Here is a 26957-nt window from a genome sequence, read left to right as displayed (position 1 = left end):
AATAGTGGTGATGATTGTAGTGACGCAACGTTTTTGTTGTTGTTAATCGTATCTTGTTTGCCTGAAAATGGTAAAATTTATGTTTTTATACCAGTGGATGGTGAAAAGTTGAAAAGAGTGGGAGTGACATAGAGAGGCGGGAAGTCCCGCCCCTTCCGATGGACCACCATGGGACCTTATTTCGGAAAAAATCCATACGGTAGTCAACGGCAAGATACAAATCATTTTTTGATCCTGTTTGAATTGCGCCTGAATCACACATATGATGTTTGTCAGTTTAAAAGATTAAAGTTGCAGTTTGTTGTAAAACTGTTGAAGTATCAGACTGTGAAAATATTTAATTAGAAAGACTACACACCCAAAGTTGTGTAAGTGACGCCTCTCTCGCTGAAGCTACGATACCTGTGTGTTTTGTACTGGGATGAACTCACACCAACGGGTCTTGCTTGTTCTTTCGCTTCCCGGCTGATAAAAAGACCAGGAGTCGCTGGATAAAACACATCAGGTAAGATAACGTTTCATTTGTGTATGGAACATAGCTACGTTAACTAGCTGGCTGGTATCGGTGACGTATATTGTGCAAGACGAGAGATGTAGTTCACTGAGCGGTTACACACAAAACTCAATGGTACTACGACAAACCTACGACAAACTGCGACTTTCTTGAATAGCAAAATTATGTTTTAAATTGACATATGTGTGATTCATGGCGCAATTCAAACGGGATCAAAAAAATGTGTCTCTCGCCGTTGACTACCGTACATATTTTTGGGGAACACCGGAAGGGGAGGGATTTCGCCTCTCTGTTATTATCTTAAATAAGACTGACTTGTTCTGTCTATGTCGACAGCAAAGAGGTGACAAAATTTAAAAGGAACCGAGGTGAAACTGTCCTAATGCAAATCAAACCCTGGATCTAAAATGAGACTGAGTCATGTTTGGTTGATGTTCACATTGCTATCATTTTGATATAGCAGGGAATAGCATCTGCCTTAACTTACGGCTAATGGTCAAAATATTTAAAAATGAAAAGCAATGGAGTACACATTATAGGGAGTCATTTTTTAGACTGTCTCCACAAATATTATTTACAGGCCCAATGTTTTTTTTAGTCATCACCAAATCCTGATTTCATTTCAACACCTAAAAAATCCCCAGGGGGAAGGAAAATTTAACAGTTACTACAAATCTAAAACAAGGGGATCACAATAAATCTACCTGATGGATTTTCATAAAAGTGAGCGAGACAGTTTTCATGCTTGGGTTTATTACTTATAGGTCGGATTGGAACATTTCTCACCCACACAGACTTGCTTTCACATAGTGAGGAATTCCTCAGAACTACTGTGCATTTGCATTTTACTCAGCACTTGTAAACAGTGAAGAAATGAGACACTTTGCAAATGTTTAAGCTATGGAAAGACATTTTGGAAACCCTTTTACTTATAAAAAAGTTGCTGAGATAAAATGGCAAAACTAGAAACTAGTTTGAAAACTGTCTGATTGCTTGTGCATATCATTGTACGGCCGTATCTAGCAGTGTTGGCACATCGCTCCAAATATATTTAATATATTTTTATAACCAAGAGGAATGATGGATTTAAGATTAAATAAGATATAGGTTATAAGGTATGATGTGAATATATTTTAGAGCTGAATACTTCAAACTTTGTGAGTTTTGGTGTGTGCGCATTTTACTGTTATAAAAATATGATGCATGAATCTGACAAGGAAGAGAGTGTTTGGTGTGGAAATGTGAGAGTTTGTGCATATGTACCGAGGCTGAGAAGAACATTCAAAAACCATTAACAACTATGTCAAAGTGAAAACGCTTTAGGGATGGGAAGAGATCAGAGGGAGTTCACCCTACGTTGATGCTGAGAGGAGAGGAGAGGAGAGGTGAGGAAAGGAAAGGCTAGGAGAGAAGAGGATAGGAGATGAGACAAGGGCAGATGAGAGGATAGGGTAGGAGAGAGAGGAGGGCGGAGGAGAGGAGAGGAGAGGAAAGGAGAGGAGAGGATAGACTAGGAGAAGAGACGAGAGGAGAGGAGACAAGGGCAGCTGAGAGGATAGGATAGGGTAGGAGAGGAGAAGAGGGTGGAGGAGAGGAGAGGATAGGAGACAAGGGGCAGAGGAGAGGATAGGCTATAGACAGGGAGAGGAGACGAGAGGAAACGCGAGTAGAGGAGACGAGAGGAGAGGAAAGGAGAGGAGAGGGGAGAGGAGAGGGCAGATGAGACGATAGGGTAGGAGAGGAGAGGAGGGCGGAGGAGACGACAGGAGACGAGGGCAAAGGAGAGGGTAGGCTAGGAGAGAAGGGGAGAGGATAGAAAAGGAGAGGAGAGGAAAGGCGAGGAGAGGGGAGGGGAGACGATGGCAGAGGAGAGGAGAGGATAGACTAGGAGAGGAGACGAGAGGAGAGGAGACAAGGGCAGATGAGAGGATAGGGTAGGAGAGGAGACAAGGACAGAGGAGAGGAGAGGATAGACTAGGAGAGGAGAAGAGAGGCTCATCTTTCTCATTAAAAGTATCCAACAGAAGTCAATATACAGTAGGTGGAAGAAATTGGAATTGCAAATAATAATAAACTCTGCATTATTAATAAACTCTACATTATTAATGGTATGATTATGGCTACTTCAAAATCAAGTGGTGGATATCCCTTAAATTACTTTGATATTCTGTAGTTTTATATGACCTAGTGTATGACACTCGATGACTAACAGGCACGGACAGAATCACTTTTAAAACAACATCACAGTTTAAATGTTAAACCTTTAAAAAACTCCCTCATACAAGTTTGTGCTCAGTGACACAGCCTTGATGAATACAGGGTCTCATCACGACATCTGCTGGACTAAAGTGTCACTGCAATATTAAATGAGCTGTAATGTGAGTAAAGTTCATTAATCATCAGAACTAAAATAGTGTTTTACTCAGTTAGCAATAAGTCTGTGAATTAATTATTAAGAAAATAAATGTTTTTTTCTTTCATGCCTCAGCCAACCAGGACTGCACTGTTTTTTCTTAATATACTTTATTGACTAGAAATTGAACACAAAAAAACTAATTCAGATTATTTGTTTATACCGAATGTAGACAAAATACCTAAAATGTGCTTGTTATTGATTAAGGTGTTACAGTCTGAGTCAGCCACTATATGATAATCTCATTCACTGTAACTAACAGAGTATGTTGGCTGACGTGTGTTAAAACTTACCTGAGAACATAGGAGGGGCGCAGCAGACAGGGGTAGCCCACCTGGTTGGCAAAGTTAAAGGCATCTTCCTTTGAAGGGAGAGAAAAGCACAGCAGATGTTGTAAGCTTTATTTATCATTTTGATGACTAAGATAGCATGTCATCATAGCGATACCTCCAGAATAGTCTGTCACAATTTGGAGCCACTTAATAACACATGTTAAAGGGATAATTCAGGTGTTTTGAAGTGGTGTTGTATGAGGTACTCCATAGTAGGTGTATTACACTTCCTATTATCTCTTCCTAACTGGATGTGATGCGAACATCAGATTGTTTCAGTTTTTCCACTCGCCCTGGCTCTATTCATGCAAAGTTTCGCGCACCTCCAACCTAGTTCCACTGGTAAAAATCAATGCTGACAGTAACTGACAGTTAATCAATATCACTCTATGTAAAAAAACACATGTTAACCACCTAAAAGAAAGGCCCACCTATCCATTTAAGTGTACGCTATATTTTCACCGCTTTATCTTGCCGTCAGACAGCCCTTTCCTTTTCCTTTCTGACGGGGAACTGAACTGAAAGTGAAACGTACCTATGCTCTCTCCAAAGTCAGCAGGATCACATGACAAAAACAGTACAGATACGTTTCACTTTAAGTTCAGTTCACTGTCAGAAAATATTATAAATGTAGCGTACACTTATAACGTATAACATTTTTTAGGTGAGCCTTTCTTTTAGGTGGCTAAAATATATTTTCTGCCGTCCCCGCCAACAGCACTGTATTGCTTTGCTGCGGTGCCGATGCTCCTGTCTGTTTCTCCAAACTGAGGGTACGACCGTCACCTACTGTAATTAATACACCTACTACTGTATGGATAAGTACCTCATATAACCCTACTTCAAAATACCCAAACTATCCCTTTAAGTTCGGATGATATGGCATGAAGCTCTTAACATTACGTTTTACACAAAGATTTCACGGTAGTGAAATGTGGTTAAAATTGTGGGAAATGCAGGACAAATATTGAAAAAGTTTTAACTGTTTACCACAAGAAATAGGAGAGGTTTGAAATGTAAACACATTTGATTGCTCCCAGACTTACAGTCACTGAGGTACAAATATTTTTTAGGCAGACAAAGAAGAAAAAGCCTTCTAACAAACTCAAAAGCAACAGAAAGCAGCCTATAGTTCAACATAAAAGTGATTCTTAAAAAAACAAAAAACATTTAGTAAAATAATAGTAAAAAAATAAAAGAAAAATAAATAAAAATGTGGTTGATCCATGGCCTGGAAAGCTCCATCACCTATCACCAGTCTTTAACCTGAGCTTTGTTTTGCATTTCAATCTTTATGTAACTGTGTATTTATCATTAAGGAATTCATATAACGTTGGAACACTGTATGATTAGAGCCACTTGAGACAGAAAACAAAGAATCAATATCAAATCAAGGCTGCGTGTTTGCATTTGTCCTTGTAACAAAACCCTCTCATACACAATTTTACCCATTCTCAATTAAACTACACACATTTTGAAAGACTTCAAGAATGAAAGGTGTACTCCAAAGTCTGCCAAGAACAGGACAAATCAAAAGAGTAAAAAGGGAGAGGATAAGTGCTCCAACAGTCAGAAAGTAGGGCTTTAATTCATCTCCCTTTTGATTTTCTTTTCTTCCGTTCAGATCACATAAGGAATGAGAGAAGAACGAGTCGTAGAAGGAGTCTAGCAGTGAGAGTCCTCCTCCTCCTCATCATCATCATTATCATCATCGCTCTTTCTCTCTTCTCTATCTCGCAGGTCTAGCTTCTTTCTCGCTATCATTACCCACTGTTCACTCGCCAGGTGGGATACCATTAACAAACACAAAATAGCCTCCCAGAGACGCAAGAACCATCTCCCCACGGCTCTACTGGAGTTATTCCAGCCCAATAAAAACAAACTGTTTCTTCAAGCTCGGCAGGGAAATAGAATATGTAGGTAGGCTCTGGAGAGGCACAGAATTTTATCTGTGTGTAGCGGATAATCGCTCCTCAGTGGTAACTGAATACATGAGCAACGGTAATGGAAGAGACATATTTCAGCGCTGACTGCAGACACATTTCATCAGTGCTCCGCCTGGTCCACAGAGGGGCCTGCCAGTGCTTCGTTCTGATGTAGCCGCCAGCTAGTTGAGAGGGCCAAATACAAGGAAAATGCTAAACAAGACAGTAAGTCGAGGGGGACGGTGCTCTTATGAGGAGGAAAGTTCTACGAATAATGAGACAAGTTGTGATGTTATAGGGCTGTAACTAAAGATAATGTTATGTGTGTTTGGCGTGGATTTGAGGTGGCCAAATCAAAGTACGTATTTTTAAATATATGAATAAATATATTATAATAAATAGGGCTGCTCAATTATGGCAAAAGTTATAATCACGACTATTTTGGTCAATATCGTGATCACGATTATTTAACACATTTAACTCATTGACTTTGGAAACATCATAAACTAAGAAAGAATATTTTGTAGCCTACATTTTAAAGTTAAAAGCATAAATCTGGTGCATTTTGTGAGCAAAATTAAGAGGCTAGATCATAATCTTTGGAAGCCAAAATCTTAATTGACATTGAAATTTGATTAATTGCACAGCCCTAATAATAAACCAGAAAAAAAAAAAACTTTTCCCAAACACACGCACCAGGAAAAAGTCTACAGTATGTTAGGAAAACCAGATTTATTTGGAAAAACCCAACTTTAACTTGTTAGTGATACCATGATACCTTCAGGAGACGTTTTGGTACGATTATATTATTGTTGGTTCATTTTCAGTTTGACTGGAACTTTAAGGGCAGAACATTCTGCATAGGCATAAAATGTGCCAACAACTGATTTTCAAGGTTAGGACACGGTGTTACACCTTAGTTTTTACAATACAATATGAGTTCTTATAGGGTTCTGTGTAAATGCAAATGTTAGACTTTCTTAAAGTAGTTCCATATGTAAACAAATCTAAATTAGAAAATAATAATGACCTACATGGGAATGTCTTTTAAAAGCAAACATCATTTGCCTGAACTAACATTCTCCGAACACTCTGAGCTTACCTTTGTCTGCTAACTCATTTTCTGGTGGAAACCCTGAAACCTGTTAACTCTGGGAAGTCATCCTATTACCGTCTGTAGCCGGCAAAAACACATGAGTGTTGGGAGCATTATCTTAGAGCAAGAGTAATACTATGACACTGCTTCTTGGTGCTCAGGTCCCGCTCCACAACATTCACATACCTTGTAGGGTAGCAATTTGAAAAGATTTTCTAAGCATATTGTCACGACTGATATCATAAAATATCAAGCTATAATATATCATTAATGTCCCTACTATCCATTATTTATTTGTCTCTCACCAGGGAACTGAGGGCCCTCCATGGGGCTTGGGCCACCCCGAGGTCATCTAGTATCCTGGAGAAGACGGAGCGTTCCTCAGCCCGGTCGATCTGCAGGGGGCTCGTCCCCAGAATCTTCACCCCACTGAGGTACAACGGGACGGCCAGGTTGTTGGGGATCTGGCCTCCGACTGACACAATGCTGCCAGAGCAACCCTGGAGAGGAGAGAAAAACAAGAATGTGTGAGCGAAACAGAGGATAATAACAGCAGGTAGAATAAAAGAATAAGAAGTGGAAGGAGGAGAAAAAGGACAGGAGAGGGAGAGATGCTCTGTCAAGTCTTGGACCTCCTGCCACAGGCTTTAGCCAAGATTTACAGTCTGAAGCCAGCTTCCAATTATTCTGGCCGCTGATCACATAGTGAAAATATTAGACAAAACAACAACAAAACAGTTGATCTCGGTCGTGCCATGAGTTTAGTTGTCACTAGGGACAGTGTGCGTGTGTGAACAAAGTGTGTGTGCTCCTTTTAATAACAGCATGCAGCCCCCTTTTCCTGTCTAGCTGATCCAGGGGGGATGTTGTTTCCATGGCAATGCCAGGTTGTATCTCTTCATTATTCATGGGCCTGCTCTCCTGCTCCTGTCCAGGGTTTATCTCCATGCTCTAATGCCGTATTTATCACACATACACACACACACAGAAAGCAAGAGGGGACTGTAGCCGTGAGAGAGGGATTGATGGTAATGCTATCACCCTGAACAAACAAACACTTAATCACACTCTGATCCCATCGTGACTTTAACTAGAGTACAATTCCTCTGCGGGGGAAAGTCAGTGGACATTAGTACAAATGCAAACACACAACACAACATAAACACACAGATATCAACAAACATATACATAGAAAATATCAGGGAAATAGTTTTGCAAGTTGGGCTTCATGCATACCACAGACATACCTTATTGCATTGGGCAATAAGGTGAGAATTATATACCATTATTAGGGCTGTCAAAGTTAACGCAATAATTACGTGTTAACGCAAATTTGTTTTAACGTCACTTTTTTCTTTAGCGCATTAATGCAACTTGCGATTTTAACCTCTTAAAAATCTGACGAGACATCGTCGGGCCCGGCCGCTATTCAATCTTTCGGAGGTAGTAGCAGGCTCAGTTTTAAAGCTAGAGAGAATATACTGGCATCACATAAAACTAAAAAACCCAGGGAATCCATCGGTACCAACCATGTTATACTAGCTTTTTGTGAACTTGCGCTAAATTTTGGCATTGAAAAACTGGCATGGCCATTTTTAAAGGGGTCCCTTGACCTCTGACCTCAAGATATGTGACTGAAAATGGGTTCTGTGGGTACCAACAAGTCTCCCCTTTACAGACATGCCCACTTTAAAACGTTTTAAGTTTTCAGTGGAAAGTTGAAGAATTCTATCGCCTACCAATACAAAATTATTTTCAATGATAAAAAGGTAGAGGTATATATGCAGGGCTGTAGTCAAGACCAACTTAATCGAGTCCAAGACCAAGTCCAGTCGAGTTTGAGTCAAGACCAAGTCCAAAGGCAGTTGAGAATAAGTCAAGACCGAGTCCAGAGCAACTTGAGTCCAAGACCATGATAAGCAATAGAGTCTTTTCAATGCTAATATAGTGGTTAAGTAGTTAGGATGGACAGAAATAATGTCTATAAACAATATTGATATATCGCCTAACATCAAACTAATCAATGCATAGAATTTAGGTTTGAGAACCATTACAGTCAATGTTACATTCGTTAATAAACATGAAACTTTATACGATATTTGCTACTGACGTTTTTACCCCGTAATATGCATTCCTAAAAGCAGGGAAATTTTCATTTTCATTTTCAATTTATTTATTGACATTATTTATGCAAATAGCATGGCTGAGAAAGTAGGTGTACTGTAGCACCTCCTAAAACAAACAACCATCAATTGATAAAGTCTAAACTTAGTGTGCTGCGCCGCTTTCGAATGCATATCAGGGACACAGGCAACGTTCTGTACGACTGATCCCAGCCAGGAACAACTTGACCAGTTCTCAATAGCCAAGTCTAACAATGCACGACTTCACTACTACAGCCCTGTAAATAGGTCATGTGTATATTTTGTTTGAATTTTGTCAATTAAGAAATGGCGTGTTTGCATGTGTGTCCTAACCTCCTGTTGGGTGATGTCCAGGATGCGTTCCAGGGTCAACTCCTCAAAGTAAAGGCGGTCACACTCGTCAAAGTCGGTGCTGACCGTCTCAGGGTTGTGGTTGACCACCACCGTCTTCTTGCCCATCTGTCTCAAAGCTCTGATGCTGGACACCGCACACCAGTCGAACTCCACGCTGCTCCCTGGTGGATCAAACAGTTGATACATTTATCTACGTTGGCCATAAAACAGAACGTCACAAAAACAGCATAACAAATACACAACTGCATATTAATGTAATCAGCAAAACCTTTATATGAACAACATGAAAATGATATGAAAGCGTATTGTTGAGCTCACCAATGTGGTAGGGCCCACAACCAAGAACCATAATTCCCTGGTCTTTAAATTCCAGATCATTCTCCTGTTGGATCAAATAAATTGACAAAACCATTGTTGATGACGCACTCTTGTGGACATCAATAACTCTATAGCACAGCAAAAACACACATCTTACAAATAATATTACTCATATTCTAATTAAAAAAAAATGTCATAACAAATTAAAATGTTGAAATTGTAGTTATGCTGGATACATACTATACATCATAATGGTACTATTCTCAGTTAGCAAAGCACACATACCTGACCGTGATAGGTACAATACAGGTAGTTGGTCATGGCTGGATACTCTGCTGCCAAGGTGTCAATCTGAGAAGAGGGATCAGATGAAACAGAGGTTGAAATGGGTCAGATGTCAGTACTGATAGACTGTTGTTTATATGTTATATATTTTTTCCTTTTGCATGTTTTGACCCAAGAATCAGGAATTACACTCTCGACAAAACACATCAATACTGAACGATGTGGAAAGAGAGTCGATGCTTTAACCTTTATGCCCCCTACATATTTTCATACTCCCCTCACTTACATTTGTGAACAAAGGAAATTGTGTACGAGTGTGTGTGTGTGTATTGATCAGGCAGAGTCAGTTATCTCGGTCTATCTGAAGAAGCAGCTCGGTGATGCTCACCTGTTTGACCCAGGGTCTGATGCCGTGAGTGAGCCTCAGCTCTCTGGCTGCACTCTCATTGGAGCCCAGTATCTGACCAACCTGCAGGTCTGAGAAGCCGTCTTGTTTAGCCTTCAGCAGCAGCTCCTTCGGTACTGTGCCACTGTAGGAAAAGACAATAAGTAATGGTGACTATACAACGATTCTTAACTTGCAGATCCTATCTTAACTGTTTGGCAACCATGGTTATTACAGTTAGGACCTGATTTAGGAAAAAGCCATTACAGATGAACAATTCCTAAGTCAATGTTCCTATCCTAACTTAAGATAGGAAAAGTGTCCTAACTTCCCAAAATCTTACATACACTCTCCTAACTTTAAGCTGTCCTAACTTTCACTTTTCTTCAAGAGCTGCCTTTCTCTTCGTATCACTTGTCAGTGTACTTATTTTCTTTTTAATGCATCAACGCTCTGTTGGATGCCGGATATGGTGGAGACTGTGTCTGCAATCTTAGCCCACTCTCTCTCTTATCTCCAGAGTTAGTGTTGTTGTAAATTTCCCAAAAGAACATCTATGGATTTCTTTTCAGATGTTACCAACACCTTTAACTCATCTGTCTTGTAGTTAACTGCCCGCCGTTGTTTTTGCTCCATTTTTTGTATGTTTCAATGAGAAAAACAACGGTTAGAAAGTTGTTTATCGCGGCGAGATAAAAAAAAAATAGTGTTGGTTGCTAGGTAACAAACATAAAGGTTGATAAGGGGTGTTGGATTGAGGATTTAGGATTTCCATACCTGAGATAAGATAGGATGAAGTGAGATAAGAGGTTTCCTAAAGTTAGTTAGGATTTGCATCCTATCTTAGACTCTTTCTATCTTAACTTAAGACTTAACATAGGACATTTCTGTAATACGGTTCCAGGATCACTGCTGAGACATTACACCCCATTTGCATTGGAACAACAATGCTCTTTTTTTTTTGCCATAACCAAATCTCCTTTTATGCCAAAAGAAAAGCCGTTTGATTTATTCTCGTACTGCACTATGTCACCTGCAGAGTAGAGGTTACCAGAGTCTGTCAATCATTTCTTAAGTTTAAAAGTTTAATGCACAGTATGCCTGACATGAATGTGGTAGTGAGGAAAAGGAAGCAGAGGGAGTGGAAAAGACGGACAGGTGAGTTTATTATTGAATATTTTCTGTCTGCGGCCCCTCTCATATATCGGTGTATTTTCAAATCCACTGAGCTAAGAGGGTCATTCTAGCAAGTGGGTCACGACTTGCTCGCCTAGCCAGCGATGTGGACAGCGAGGAACAGCCAACCTCAGAGTGATCAATAACACATCGACAAGCAGGGCACCGAGGTGCCAAAGCACCAGGTTGGCAAGTGCAGCCATTTAAAACCCACTTTTAATCGATAAATCTTTAATGCCAGCTGTGAGGTTAAACAGAAAAATGGTGGCAGAAATAAAGTATCAAGAGGCGATTTTGAACTGGACCAATTTATAAAAAAAACATGAATTTACTTAAATTAAACCATTTTGGACCAGCTGCATTTCCATTTACTTTATTTATTTTACTTAATTTACTGGTTTTGCATGTATTAGTGTATATAGAGAAATTAATACTTATAGTCACATCTTGCTGGTTACTGTTTTATATAATGGCAAAGTGTAGTTTACAGAAAATGATGGGACAGGGAATGCTTGAATTATATTTACAGAATTTCTTTGTGAATCTGTAATTCAGCATTTTTAGTAGGAAGGAGGTGCGCTTGGACGGAAAGGATGACACAGACGTGCCATGGGATTTTCAAAACAAAGTCATCTTGAAGATGATGATACGTATCGAGGTTTTCTAGCCCACAAAACATCTAAAGGTCAGCTGGGTTTTGCTCAGAGTTAGGAAAGTGTGAAAAGCCAGCGACTTCACAGTGAGGACAGGACATGTGAGATGCCGGTGCAGCGACTGGACTCAGCTGATTTGGCCAAAAAGTAGTTACAGTGCATACGATATCTGCTTATTAAAACCACACTTGTTCTATTTCTGAACATGTTAAATAAACAAGTTTCAGTGTATGAAAACTTTGTGTGCCAAATTAAACTAAACACATGAATGCATGATGGAGTTGATATTGATCTCCTCATGTAACTCCCACTAAGGAAGCAACAAGCAAATTTCTTATAATGTCACAGTATTTTTTTTACCTCTAGGTAGAAAACGAGTGAAGGGATTCTTATTTGTGGTAAACCACAACTTGCTCTCCCTCCTCCTTATCTGAATTATTTATGACCTTGTAGCGTAACAATATTGGAAATGTCAAGTGTGTTTTAACTCCCACTGCACACGGCCGGGCTGAGAAATAGCAAAGCCAAGAAACAACGAAAGGAGAGAGCAGCTGAGTTAGACTCACAGGAAGGAAAGACATTTGATCTGAGAGCTCGGCTGTCTTGTGTACAATTATCCTCTCTGAAAGAGCAGTTTAAAGCGAGAGGGAAATCCTTTGCATGCCATGAACTTATGTACATCTGCCCTCACAGACAAATAAAACATGAAAAACACATTAAGACAGTGTGTGGTGTGTTTGTGTGTATTCAAAGAGTGAAGAAAAGGGACTGCCAGATATTTCCACATGTGCTCACAAAAACACACGCAGACAAACTAAATTTGGCAAGAACCACCTTCTGGATTTTCACACTTTTCATTTTCTAAATTATGTGATTCATGTCATGCACAGGGCTTGTATACCTAATTAACTCTGTCCTCATACGCAGGTCTAACAAAAATCTGATTTGTGGTTGTATGTCTATAGGAGTTTGATCATACTGTATTTAAAAAGAAAATGTCAATGCAGAATATGGAATATGATGGTACAGGTATAATAACGGTGAACAGGGGTTGGGGGAAAATGTAAGAATTGAGATTCTTATCTTCTAAGATTTTTTTTTTTTTTTTAATTCTACATAAGAACCTAGATATTGCTACTGATGGACAATAATACACCAAATCAAAGTTTTCTCAAGCATCATTGCGTGATTTTCTGTACAATTTATTTTTGAAATTGGCATGTTTCTGAGAAATAAAAAGGCAGCTCACCTAAGCCTACTATTTTTTTGTATAACTTCAATTTGATGTTCTTGATTAGCACCCTTATGTACTGAATTGAACCTTGATTTTGAATCGAATCGTGAGATACCGAAAGATTCACAACCATATTAGTGTATAATTTGATAACCAATATACGGTTTAAGTAATTTTTCCAGTAAAAAACACCAAACATCATCTGGTTCCAGCAGTGAGAGGATTTGCAGCTTTTAGCCTAGTTTACTTTAGTCTATAAAATGTCAGAATATGGTGAAAAATGTTGATTCCCAAAGCCCAAGATGACATCCTCAAATGTCTTGTTTTGGACGCAACTCAAAGATATTCAGTTTACTGTCATAGAGGAGTGAAGAAACCAGAAAATATTCACATTTAAGAAGCTGGAATCAGAGAAATTCAGACTTTTTTCTTTAAAAAAAAATACTCAAAACAATTAGCCAATTATCAAAATAGTTGCAGATTAATATAATAGCTGACAACTAATTGATTCATGGATTCATCTTTGTAGCTTTAATCCAAACTCTACAAAGAAAGTACATGTGCCTCTTGCACAAATTAAGAAAAATAAAATGTCCTCACTTTGAAGGATTCTTCTCATCTCTATCAATAAGTATCCTTCAGTCCTAACAGTCCAACACTCTTATGCACACAATGAATCTGCTGACCAGTAGAGCCTGAAGCCCACCTGTACTCCGCTCTCCGCTCCATCAGTCTGGCAGCAGCCTATTGTTGTGTGCCCATCCCAGTGTCCCCTGCTTCAGAGGCAGCGGAGACTACAACTGCCTTCCATGTGTCAGCGTGTTGCGCCGGGCGCCCACCAGACAGTCCAGCCATTAATTATTAAACAGCGGAGTCAGAAGGAAGCAGCAGGTAACCTGTGGCTGAGCCATGAAAATTCACAGCGACTGTCCAGGTAAGAGCCCGAGGGCAGAGAGAAAGAGAGAGGCGGGTGAGAGGAGGTGAAATACCAGAGAGGGAGAGAGAGACGTGAAGAGACTGGGGTCCATCTCATTTTGAGGACCAACGTTTTCCTATTGAAGAATATTCAATCATTTCTAGAAAGAACTAGAAGTGATGGTGGGCATAACTTGCCAGTAATACGAATATTCATCAAGTGGATTGTTAACTGTAATAGTTAGTCAGGATCCTGCTTTGTCATATCATACAGCGCTGATTTGTGTTTTGTCTTTTTATGTTACAACTGTGGGACACAGATTTTCTTCTGAAAGCCGGAGTAATAACATGATTAAACTGAATTTATTAATTTAATACGAAGAATGAGAATGGAATTTCCCTGCAGGTTTTACCGAGTTGCGGTCAGACAATATTCAATTAATCGTCTGTAGCGAGGGGCCAATTCTAAACCTGCAAACCAACAAAATCTAGGGCAGAAATAATGAGACGGATAACCAGGAGATGAATGTATATGGTAAAGGGGTGAGACTGACAGTGAGTGAGCCAGTTTGGGAGCTAGAAATTATAATATATTCCATAAAATGATAATAATCTGTGAGTCTGCCTGTGGTGCAACAGACTGCAACTTTATGGATGGATGGACGGATGGATGTACTGTATTTTGGAGGAGATAGTTCCACTTGACTGGATATTTTCAACCATCAAAGAGAAGGAGAGAGTCGGACAGATACAATATAGTAAGTGTAACTTCTACTCTAGTTCTTGAGGATGTCACAGCACTATGTACACACTGCACACACTCACACAAGGACACACACACATAAGTATATTACTACTAGGGCTGTCAAAGTTAACGCGATAATAACGCCTTAACGCAAATCTGTTTTAACGGCACTAATTTCTTTAACGCATTAACGTAACTTGCGATTTTTAATTGACCTCTTAAAAATCCAACGGGCCGCAGTCGGGCCCGGCTGCTATTCGATCTTTTGGAGGTTTTAGCAGGCTGAGTTTTAAAGCTAGAGGGAAGATACTGGTATCATATGAAAATATAAAATCTAAGAAAAACCATGTCATACTAGCTTGTTACAAAAAAAGGGTAAATAACACTCCAAACTTACGTTAAATTTTGGGGAGGAAAAACTGGCATGGTGATTTTCAAAGGGCCTTGACCTTTGACCTCATGATATGTGAATGAAAATGGGCTCTATGGGTATCGATTGACAGCTCTAATTACTACCATTAAACCACAGGCTAAAAATAAATCCTATCACTTGAATTCTCACAGTTAAAGTGTGTAGGATTTGGTGTCATCTTTTCTACCCCTCCGCTCACTTCTCCCTTTCCAAGACTGTGGTAATGTGAGGCGCAGACTGCAAAACCGTGCCAACGCCGTTCGCCTCGCTCAGAGGCCATCCTTACCATAATAATGTAAGTGCAACAGAAGTCAGACGGCAGCTGGTGGTACCACGGTTTTGCATTCTGCAGCTCAAGTTTCACAAGCGTGTCGCATTACTACGGTGGCCTTCAGATAACCCTCTCTAGAGCCAGTCTTTGGTTTGTCTGTTCTGGGCTACTGTAGAAACATGGCGGACTCGATGAGGACCCGCTCCCTATGTAGATATGAAGGGCTCATTCTAAGCTAACGAAAACACAACGATTCTTAGTTTCAGGTGGCTATACACTAATGAAAGCATAGTTATGAATATTATATTCTATTTCTACCAATAGATCCCCCGAAATCCTATAAACTGGACCTTTAATTCAACAACACATGCACACACTAGCACGTTACAGAAATAAAAAAGTAACAAAAAGTTACCTGTTGTAGTTTCCCAGGTGTTTCTCCAGCTGTGTTATCCTGTAGAGTTTGTGGAGAAACCACTTGTCTATGGACGTCAGCTGATGGATCTGATCAACACTCATACCGCTGTGGAGGGCCTGAAAGGTAGAGACATGAAACAGACTCAGCATTACATTTATCATTCATCATCAATTTCATCATTCATGCCATTTATGGGATCATTCAGAGAGCAGAAACATCCAATAGGTTTCACTAAGTTTCAACAGATTCTTTAATAAATTGCTCGTGATTAAAAATCATGTTACAAATCATTCAGTGAGCCGTCATCGGATAGGACGTAGGTCATTCAGAACGGTCTCTAGAAATAATATGTTTTTATCCATTACTTTTTCAAGGACTCCTTCACGTTAAATCTATTGCAGGAACAATATATTACTCTGCCAATATTGACCTTTTATGAAAAATTTGATATCAAGCCAGCCTGTGTCATTAACCTGTAATATGACAGAGGTTCTGCCCTGACAACAGCTTGTAAATATGTTTTATCATTTTTATATTATACGGCTGAGCAGAGGAATCATTCCAGGTTAGTGTGGGAGGATTTTACTCAGCAGTCTGTAAAACTTGCAGTAATACCTTTGCCCTGTAAATAAGAAGCTTCTAATCAAGCTGCGACTTTCAGAATTTTAGTGTCTCATGTGATTTCAGAAGCAAATCCAGATGCAAACAGATACAAACGCTGGAAAAAGTACAATATGTAACAAATGTTGAAGAAACATGCTAATATTTTACATATCAGAAAACTACTTCCAATTTATTTTCCTCCAGTATCTTCTATCTTTGCTACTTATCATAGCGTATGCCGGAATAACTGTTTAGGAGGATAGGTGTCTCTTATGGCCTTGGCTGTCTTCATTTGTATGCTTTCCCCACCATAACAAAATCAAACTGGTGGGGAACAGAGAGGTGAGCTGAGAGTAACAGTGACTGTGCTGACCACCTTTAGGCATTATAGCTGGTGTTTGATTGCTTGGAGATAAGATGTGGATCATTAATCCCTAATGCTGTCGCCATCTTCAATGATCTCTCTCCATATTCAAGGGGACAAAATATAGCTCGGCTGTCGGGACAACAAGCTCGCGCAGCTGGAGGTTTTGACACTGAGACGACCTCATTCTGCTCTTCTTTCAGCTGGTGATAAAAGCATGTTGAAGTGCTGGACAAGCAGATGTTTTTGACCTTGCGATAGTTCACGCGATGTCTCTGTGTTTGAATGATGGAGCTTGACCCTGTGTCTAGATGCACTTATAAAAGTGCTGTTTCACCTTCGTCTGATTCTATGAGGAAAAAGAAAGGCGAACAGCACTCTATTAGGCAAGCACAAAAAAAACAGATTTAGCAAAAACATCTTTCAGATTACATGAAAAGCTCACTGTGTCAGTTAGATAATCAAACACTATTTATTCTTTATGTGTTTTTACAAGTATTATAATATAAGTCCTGTGCAACTAGTTAACTAAATAAAACTAGATTAACCGCCGCGCAGTTGTATGCCTCCGCCAACCAGTCAAGTTCATCACTTCATCATTTTATCCTATTAGACAGTAGTATTTGGACGATACACTTATCTCCCTATTTGATACTATCACGATACTTAGGTGCTGATTCGATATGTATTGAGATTTTAAAGTATTGCGATTTGATATTATACTTTATTGCGATTTTTGTTAACTTTTTTAACACTAGACCATGGGAAAAAATGTAATCATACACTTCTGGGGACTTTCTTTGGAAAATATCTAAATTAATAAAGTAAAAATGTTTGATTTTCAGCACGATTGATTGATTTTCAATCAAATATATTGATTCTGTCATTAAAAAAATAGATTTCAAAAACGTATTTTGTGACGTCACAGTGACCTTGATCTTTGACCACCAAAATCTAATCAGTTAATCTTTGAGTCGAAGTGGAAGTTTGTGCCAAATTTGAAGGAATTCGCTCAAGGCGTTCCTGAGATATCCTGTTCACAAGAATGGGATGGACGTGAGGTCACAGTGACCTTGACTTTTGACCATTAACCACCAAAATCGAATCAGTTAATCTTCGAGTCGAAGTGGACGTTTGTGCCAAATTTGAAGATATTCCCTCTAGATTCCATCTGTTCCTGAGATATCACGTTCACGAGAATGGACCAGACGGACAGACAACCAGAAAACATAATGCCTCCGGCCACGGCTGTCGTCGGCACGGAGGCATAAAAAGAGAAGCATCTCCTCACAATTACGCATTCACAACTAGACATGCAGGAAGGCCAGGGACTCATCTTGCTCCGCATTTCATGCTTTTTTCATGATGATTTTTCTGTAACACTTCAAAATGTGAATTTAATGAGAAAACTGTAGTGGGCATCATTTATTATTAACGTTATGAAAGATTAGTGTACCTTGGCGAGGGAGAAGATGCGGGTGATGGACGGCACAGCGAGCTCCTGTTGCAGGTCCTGGGTGTCGGCCCAGGCCTTCTTGAGTGGCAGCCGGGGCACGAAGCCATCCACTGATGGATGACACATCCTCAGGGCCTTCTGCACACTCTCCTCAAAGGTCCGGCCAACTGCCATCACCTGAATCCAGAAGAGGGAAATACATGACAGAATAACACAGACGTGTGAGTGTTGGGAATAAGGAAGCGGATGAGTGAGTGAAAGACTGAGTGAATGGGTGAGTGTTTATCCGTGGATCCTCCCCCACCTCTCCGACACTCTTCATGGCGCTGCCTATTTCATGGGACATGCCCTGAAAGCGGTCCAGGTCCCAGCGGGGGATCTTGGTGACGATGTAGTCTAAACTGGGTTCAAAGCAGGCCGTGGTCTTCTCCGATACAGCGTTCTTGATCTCCGGTAGGGGGATACCCAAAGCCAGCTTAGCGGCAACAAAAGCCAAGGGATACCTGGGAGATGGAGCAGGGAGACCAATATCAACTAGTGGTTGAAGTTTCTGCACTAAATAAGCATTATTAACATGATCACACAATAATGATCTTGATTAAAACTGTGATGTTGTATTGACTCCTATACTTTGTCCTACTGAATAGCTCCAGCATCTTTTTGATTTTATATGTGTATACAGTATATGTTGTATATGTATGTATTCTCTCACCCAGTGGCTTTCGATGCCAGAGCGGAGCTTCTGGAGAGCCGGGCGTTAACCTCAATGATGCAGTACTCCAGGGACGCCGGGTGTAGGGCGTACTGGATGTTGCATTCGCCTATAATGCCAAGGTGACGAACCACTTTGATGGCCGTCTCACGGAGCATGTGGTACTCCTCGTTGGACAATGTCTGGCTCGGTGCCACCACTATGGAGTCACCTGAATAGGAAGAAGAGGAAGGATTTAAAGGTCTTAAACAATAACAGACTCTGAAGTTGGTTAATGAGCTTAAACATCACATAAAGCAACAAAAGCCTCTTTCTCACATGGATTTGAATTTAAAACAGGCAGCAGCAAATATCCCATGTAAGGCATAACCCTATACATCTCCACCTTTTGCTGTAAATGTTTAAGAAACGTTGAAGAATATACTGTATATTTGGGTTATGTATTGGCAAGAATGTGGCGATACAATACATATCATGATACAGGGGTAACGATTCAATATATTGCAATACTTAAGCAAGGCGATATATTGCGATCATTTCTAATCTAATTTTAGGAAAACGGTCATTGTATAAAGAACACACACATTAAAAAAAAGTGATACCCAATTTATGCAATTCTAAAACTGTTTAGGGACCCCACTATACAGAAATATTAATTATTATTATTATTTTTAGAATAGGCAAAAAACTGCATGACTTTTGCCCACAACTGCATGTGATTATCATAAAGTGGGCATGTCTGTAAAGGGGAGACTTGTGGGTATCCATGGAACCCATTTTCATTCACATATCTTAAGGTCAGAGGTCAAGGGACCCCTTTTCAAAATGGACATGCCAGTTTTTCCTCGCCAAAACTTTACCTAACTTTGGAGCGTTATTTAGCCTCCTTCACTATGTTATTAGGTTTTCTAGTTTCATATGATGCAAGTATCTTCACTTTAGCTTTAAATCAAGCCCGCTACAACCTCCGAAAGACAGAAGGGCGTCCGGGCCCGCCGTCTGGCTGTCAGATTTTTAAGAGGTTAATAAAAAAATCAATAGTGTTGGAGAATCGATACAGTATCGATATTTTCTTACACCCCTACACAGGAGAAGATCGCATTTTAGATGAAAAACACAACACAACATGTCTGTTTATGATTTATAATTTGCAAAGACCACTTAAACCACCTTTATTCTTAGGTGCACTTCAAGTGTCTCTACATGTTCTGGATGTTGGCTATGAGAACTGAACTAAACCCAAAGTTTTCCTCCCAAGTATTGACCCTTAATGTTTTTTTATTGATCTACAGAAACAAGACAGAAATAACACAAGGACTAAAACATTTACGTCATCCTGAACATCCATGAACAACCTGCTAGCACTGAAAAGAGCAAAAAGAAAACCCGCTCACCCTGAAGCAACCTCCCCAGAGAGAGAGAACGTATGTGTTTATGAGATAAACAGAATACAAACAGTAAACAAACTGAATCAAACACAGCAGAACAGAGACGCTGTAAACAATAGCACAGAACAGAGCACGGCAGTCTGAAGACGAACACATCAGTATGTAGTGCATGCTTTAGTACCTGTGTGAATGCCCAGTGGGTCGAAGTTCTCCATGTTGCAGACGGTGACGCAGTTATCGGCCACGTCTCTCACCACCTCATATTCCACCTCCTTCCAGCCCATCAAAGACTTCTCCACCAGGATCTGACTGCTCATAGCCAGAGCCTACAGTACACAATATACACACAATGTTATCAGTTCAGATGCAGTGTGGCAGAATTAGCATTTACACAGCTGGTAGGCACAATAACATTAATATAATTCAATACAACAGCTCTGCAATGTAAATTCAACAATTGGAAACTTTACAATCAGTGGTGGTTATTTTAAGCACTGATACTTATTACCAATGCTTAATGCTTTATCATTATATAACTGCAATGAAAACTATATGGGATGTACGGTAAACATGTTTTAACACTCCCCCACATTGACTGATCTTGAGCCATTATCTGAATGTACTCAAAAACATTTTTAATTGACACACTGTTATTGATTTTACACATATATTAACATTAAAAACAGATTGGGTGATATATATTTAGGCAATGACTACTCATTATTCAGTAGAAATAATTAATAATTAGATGTTATGTACACTAATTAGCTATTTTTTCTAATGGTTTAACATAATAAATACATTGCCTGACTGATATTTTTTGTACTTTTTCCTTTCCAGTGGAGGATACTGTATGTTACATACATATAACTCCTCCATGAATCTTAATGTAAAACCAACTGTCAAAGGAAGGGAACATTTTTGCATATGAAGGAAACATACAAATGGTTGAACACATGCAAACAACCGAGAGACAAATAACTTCCTTAACAATATAATGCAATTTAATACACCTGCACCATGAATTATAGTCTCAATAATTAGCATAAAGTTGAACGAAGATCTCTCACAGTCTCATTAAAAACTAAAACTCTAAACCTCAGTTACATCCAGTATGCTGTAGTATTTTTTTCCAGGATCACTGTATTGGATAGTATCAAAATACACAAGTGTTTTTGTGTTCACTTTGTTATTGTGCCTATTCCCGTCTAGATTTTGTACTAACTATTCTTCTTACTGGCTATGCTTCTTTTTTGGGCGGCAGTAGCTAAGTCTGTAGTCTTGGCTTGGGAACCGGAGGGTTGCTGGTCAAGTCCCCGCATGGATCAAGTACGAAGTGTGGACAGGTAGCTGGAGAGGTGCCAGTTTGCCTCTTGGGCACTGCCATGGTGCCCCTGAGCAAGGCACCAAACCTCCAGCTGCTCGGGGCGCTTGTCCATGGGCAGCCCTCTCGCTCTGACATCTCGTCATTAATGCATGTGTGTAGCTCCTGTTTGTGCATGTAGTTTGGGCCTTTGTGTGTAATGTGTAATGTGATTTGTTTTTTATATCATAATATACTTGATTGCAGCTTCCCTACATATAATTGTACCTAAAATGTAGAATAAGATGTGCAAATGGTCTGAATTCATAAAGGTAAGTAACAACAGATATATTTTTAATTTGTTAAGACTTGGAATACTTGGAACGGAAATGTGGTAACCTGTTACAAGGACGTGTACTAACAGTTTGCACAATTACACATGCAATGGATAGAAATAAATATAATACTCTTTTTGATAACGCTGAGGACATACAGTAGGGTTAAAGGAATAAGTACCTTGGGTTTTCACTTTGAATCTTTATCAAAGGTCAGACAAAAGCCTTGTGAACTATATTTGCTCTGTGCTTCATACAAAACAGTCAAACAGCTGCTGAGCATAACTGGCACAGAAACATTTGCTATTGAAACTTCCAAATGAAGCACAAAATAAATAACTTTAAATGCAAAACGGGGAAAGCAGCAGGACTTACAGCATGGCATAACAAGTATGCATCAATCAAACAGTCTGGCACAAACTGTTCATGTTGCAGCCTGTGATCACAGATTATAACCAATTCAGCTGTCAGACTATAATAGTAGTGTATATAATAGAGCTGGATACCGGATGAGCACAACAGAATGTTGCCAAGCAACAGCAAACTATTCCCTTCTTGGCAGAGCATCAAAGAAACACATCTAAACAATTTCAAAGCTTTTATCTTTGTGCAGGTTAATGCTGTAAACACGGGTAAAGGTATAAACTAGAAAAGATTGTCAGTAACAGTCTGGGTAAAATGCTTCAATTGCTGATTTGATCAGCACGATCAATCATATGTAAAGAAAAGAAATTACAAAGAATAAGAATTATAATTGAACTACACAGCACCATTTATTCTGACCTTGTGGGCAGTTTCCTCCAGCTTCTCTTTGTTGGCACACAGACCAGATCCCAGACCACCAAGGGCATAGGCTGACCGTAACATCACTGGGTAGCCAATCTGCTCTGCTGCTTTCAAGGCATCAGATACCTGAAAGATGAACACAAATATTACACTGTATTTACACTGCTCACTTAACACGTAACCCTCAGGCATCACTAGGGACATTTTTGGCTTTTAAATTGTTTCATCATTTTGGCTGTGATAATGCATATGGCATAAAATTTGGCAAGGATGACTCTATAAAAAACTGTGTAGCCAAAATACAGACACTCAGGCCCCTAAGGACAAAAATGCCCCCATAGAAACCCATTAAACACTATTTTTGATCCCACGGCCATTACAGCATAAAACCATGGATTCTATTATATCAGGCTTTCAATCTAGAGCCCTGGCTTCAAAACTATAGTTTTTAATATTTTCCACCTAATTGAGCCATTTCCTCATGTTTGTCCTATAAATACACAATGTTCCTGGTTTCCACTGGGGGCATTGCTGCCGTAATATGGAGCACTGCAGAGTTTGATGCAATAAATGCATCAAAACCAATGTTGTTGCTTATCATTGACATATCCCAAACTGTAAAAAATAAAAATCCCTCTAGTAATTAATATAATTTTTTTCATATAAAAAAAAAACAGTGGCATTATGTTAACAAACTAGCATGCACTGCTGCCCTTCTTTTAAAATGTACTTTACTTAATTTATGCCTTCTATGAATTACGTTTTTATTGTATTTTATTATTATTTAATGGGTTTTATCTTTCATTTTATATTAAGCATTATATGTTTTATATTTTTTTTTCTGGTTTTATTTTCCATCTTCATGTTTGTAAAATAGTTTTTATATTCATTTTAGGAAGGGGGACGTTTTTGTCTCTAAGGCAGTAATTGTCAACTGGCTGTCTGCAGGCCACATCCGGCCCGCTGTTAGCGGCCATTGTTGAAAAATAAACCCCGACATGGATATTGTTGTCCTCTAAAGACATCAAAGCAATTTTTTTTAAAGGGATGCACAAGGGTTTAAAACACACAAAAATACAGAATACATCTACACTACATATGCAGAATGTATATCATCTTTGTCTTATAAAATTTACAGAAAGAAGATGATCTTTTTTCTTGTTATTGGATCCTTACCGACCCCACAGCAAAACTGGGTGCAATCTTCTCATTAATCTCCATCAGTTTGTCAGCAAACAGTTGTCTGTCCTCTGTGGCCATGATGGACTCTACCGGGGTTCCTAGGACCTTCACCCCGTACTGCTCCAGGACTCCACTCTGGAACAACTCAACTCCTGGACACCGCACAAGACACCAATCCACACACATGCACGGTTAAACATACAGGTAATCTAAAAAACCTTAACTCAACCAGTAAGCGGAAAAAGTCTCACTGAGCATTGCATATGCCATTTAGTGAATAGAGACCTACAGTAACATGAGCTTCTCATATCTTTGGTGTTTGTTATTTCCTACCCTGGCAGTGTTTTGCACAGAACTCTACGACACATTGCCGCAAACAGTTGCACACGTCTCACCGCAGTTGAGTGCAGTCTGTCCACCCATGGAGAGCAGGATGCCGTCTGGACGCTCAGTCTTGATGACCTCAGTTACAAATTGTGGCGTGACCGGCAGGAAGTAGACGGAGTCGGCCTGCTTGGTGCCCACCTCATTGGTCTGAACCGAGGCTATGTTTGGGTTCATGAGCACCGTCTTCAGGTTTTCCTCCTACAACATCATGTCCACAAGGTTAATTATTATTTATTTACAAGTATGACAATTAGTCCTCATTTTAATGTTTATAAAATACATGTCTTTCATTTTAAATGTGTTCAGCTGGGCATTTATTTCTGTTGCTTAAAATACAACTTTTGACAATAGACCTTTTTCACAGCAGACATTTTGACTTGTTAGAGTAGAGCAGGCCTATTCAATTGCCAGCCAAATCTGGCCCTTTAACAACCTCAATCCGGCCCTTTGATCATTTATAAATATAAAAAGGTATTAAAAAATAATAAGTTCTTCCAATAATATAATTTATTCCCATTCATCAACGTTACACCTCAAGCTACTAACGCTGTTACGGACTGTTAAAAGCAACGTAATTGTGTTTTATTTAAATAACCTGATTACATAACACCAAGTTTATGGGTGTTTACATTATTCGATTATTAGAATATCATAATTTTATTAATAAGCTAGTTAGTCCATTCATAAGTTATGTCTTGTTTTACATAGGAAATCTAAATGTCAGGCAGCTTGCACTTCACTGTTTTTCACCCTAATTTAATTGTTCACACCTGTGTTTTTCCTTCTACGACATGTCAACATTTCCTAGAATGGGTACCATACAGTATGCACATGAAATTATTAAAATGTGTTTATGTTAATGTGTGAAATGTCTTCTGAAGGTTTTCAATAAAAGGTCTGTTCTAAATGTTGAATAATTTATTTTTTGTAATTCTCAACAATTTCTATGAGGAGACCAAAACCATTCAATCAGTTCAGTTCAGTTCTCGGCTTGGCAGACACATTAAAACAAACTCATCCGTCGGTGTCAGGTAGCGCCAAGCCCCTTCGTTTTCACATACAGAAAACTTTTCAAATAAATTGTTTAATTTGTTTTAAATCAGTAATTTTTCTAAAACAGCAGGGTACTGTGGTTTTTAGTAAAAGAGGGGTAAATAGTATGATCCATTTTTTGAGAACCTTTCAGCCACAGATTAACACTTCTCATCTCTTACCTTCAAGGCCTTGATGGCCTGAGATCCAGAGTAGTCAAACTCTCCAGCCTGACCGATAGACAGACCACCGGAACCCAGTACGAGCACCTTTGACACCTGCATTTACACAAATAGACGGGAACACATGCAATGGTTAACAGCCTGCATGCAGTAACTAACAGCAGCTGCACATTTGCAATAAAACATAAATACATTAATTGTCTTCAACATGGTGACCCTGAAATTCCTTGACACGTAACTAATGAACTAATGAACTTTTTAATTGTTATTTTTCACTATAAATCATTATAACGATTATATGCAGCAACTTGTAAAATACTACATCCTGGTATTTCTTGTAAAGTGACCTGTTTGATAAATTCTCGGATAGCCTTTTACACACCTAAAAACACATGCTGTTCATAAAGGTAAACCTGCTGGACCTGTGTGACATCCAGTACTATACCTTGGCTCTGGGAGGAGTGGGGGGTTTCTTCGGCATGGCTGAAACTATATTGGCATCTTTTCCTTTCTTGATCAGGGACATGAAGACATCAAAGAGGAACTGTAGAGACAAAGAAAAATACAAATATAACCACAGTTTGAATAGTATATTAACAGTTTAAGGAGGAGCCTGAGTTCTTGTTAGCCTCATGAAAATGAATAAAAACATTAACATTAAACCCTGTACAGTATATCGGAGAGTAGTTAAATGATCTAGTACCTACAGTATATAAACTATTGAGTGGCATCAGTTACCACAGTAACAAGTAAAGTTGGAATGAGCCAGTTGTGGTAATTGGCAATTGCAACTGACTGTTTGTTGACAGACTTGCAAACTGTTACTCTTTTTAAATTATATATAAGGTAAAAGTATAAGAAGTGAATCGTTTTAAAATATATTGCACTTCCCTGACAGTCAAGGATAAGATTTGTCATGGGCACAGTGCAATATTTTTGTGATGCCCCCCAAAAGACAGACCCAGGAGGAAGGCGAGAATTCTCCAGCAGAGCTGTCAACTGCATGTTCTGGTAGAGAGGACAGGTCTTATTACTCTGCCTTAATATGACAGAGGTTACAACATACTTTGACCAGGAGTTGAACTACAGTCCTTGCCTGTCATGTGGGAGACAAGAACTGTAGCACAGAATCATCAACGCTTTATTGTAGGGAACAGGACGGACACCTGTGGCTCTGATGTCGTCAAACATCAGGCACCACAGATGAGTATACTTTTCATTGCCAGTGATGTAGGAACTGTCTTTACAGTATGTTGTTATCTTTTTACCACTATGTCTGGTTTACATACCATTCAATGTACATATAAACAAATGCAACCTCATTGCTGCTTTAGACATTTGCACAAGTCCTGTTTCAATGGAGGACTTCAACTGTACGGATAGCTTTACTTAACTTTAGTAAAGCATTCAGGTACTTTATGCAGCACTATCAAAGTCTTTAATTACCTCTGTGTCGGTGGGACCGCCTTTAGCCTCCGGGTGGAACTGGGCCGTGAAAACAGGCTTAGTGTTGTGCATGATGCCCTGGAAAATATGCAGAGTTGATGTAAGAAAAGTAAAATAAAGCCAACAGTATTCCCCATTTCATTTGTTAGGATATCAGAAACAGGTGAGTCTATTTTTGTAAAATGTTATTT

The 26957-nt window shown here is 39.3% G+C and overlaps 1 protein-coding gene across 2 annotated transcripts in view; it reads right to left on the bottom strand.

The window, feature by feature from the left end:
• The window catches only part of cps1 (carbamoyl-phosphate synthase 1, mitochondrial), a 53866-nt gene that overhangs the window by 21840 nt on the left and 5069 nt on the right, over positions 1-26957 (bottom strand). For both annotated transcript variants that reach the window (XM_037790013.1, XM_037790014.1), the window contains 17 exons: positions 26767-26844; positions 25766-25864; positions 25321-25416; positions 24115-24304; positions 23714-23871; positions 22535-22663; positions 20295-20439; positions 18726-18936; positions 18318-18516; positions 18014-18190; positions 15588-15706; positions 9770-9911; positions 9382-9447; positions 9097-9160; positions 8758-8939; positions 6586-6780; positions 3221-3288 (listed from right to left, as the gene is read on the bottom strand). In XM_037790013.1, coding sequence (XP_037645941.1) covers positions 3221-3288; positions 6586-6780; positions 8758-8939; positions 9097-9160; positions 9382-9447; positions 9770-9911; positions 15588-15706; positions 18014-18190; positions 18318-18516; positions 18726-18936; positions 20295-20439; positions 22535-22663; positions 23714-23871; positions 24115-24304; positions 25321-25416; positions 25766-25864; positions 26767-26844 — 2318 coding nt within the window. The remainder of the gene's footprint in view (positions 1-3220; positions 3289-6585; positions 6781-8757; positions 8940-9096; positions 9161-9381; positions 9448-9769; positions 9912-15587; positions 15707-18013; positions 18191-18317; positions 18517-18725; positions 18937-20294; positions 20440-22534; positions 22664-23713; positions 23872-24114; positions 24305-25320; positions 25417-25765; positions 25865-26766; positions 26845-26957) is intronic.

The sequence above is a fragment of the Sebastes umbrosus genome, chromosome 13, assembly GCF_015220745.1.
Source record: "Sebastes umbrosus isolate fSebUmb1 chromosome 13, fSebUmb1.pri, whole genome shotgun sequence".
NCBI lineage: Eukaryota > Metazoa > Chordata > Actinopteri > Perciformes > Sebastidae > Sebastes > Sebastes umbrosus.
The sequence above is the reverse complement of the archived record's forward strand: the minus strand, read 5'-3'. Positions and strand labels throughout refer to the sequence as shown.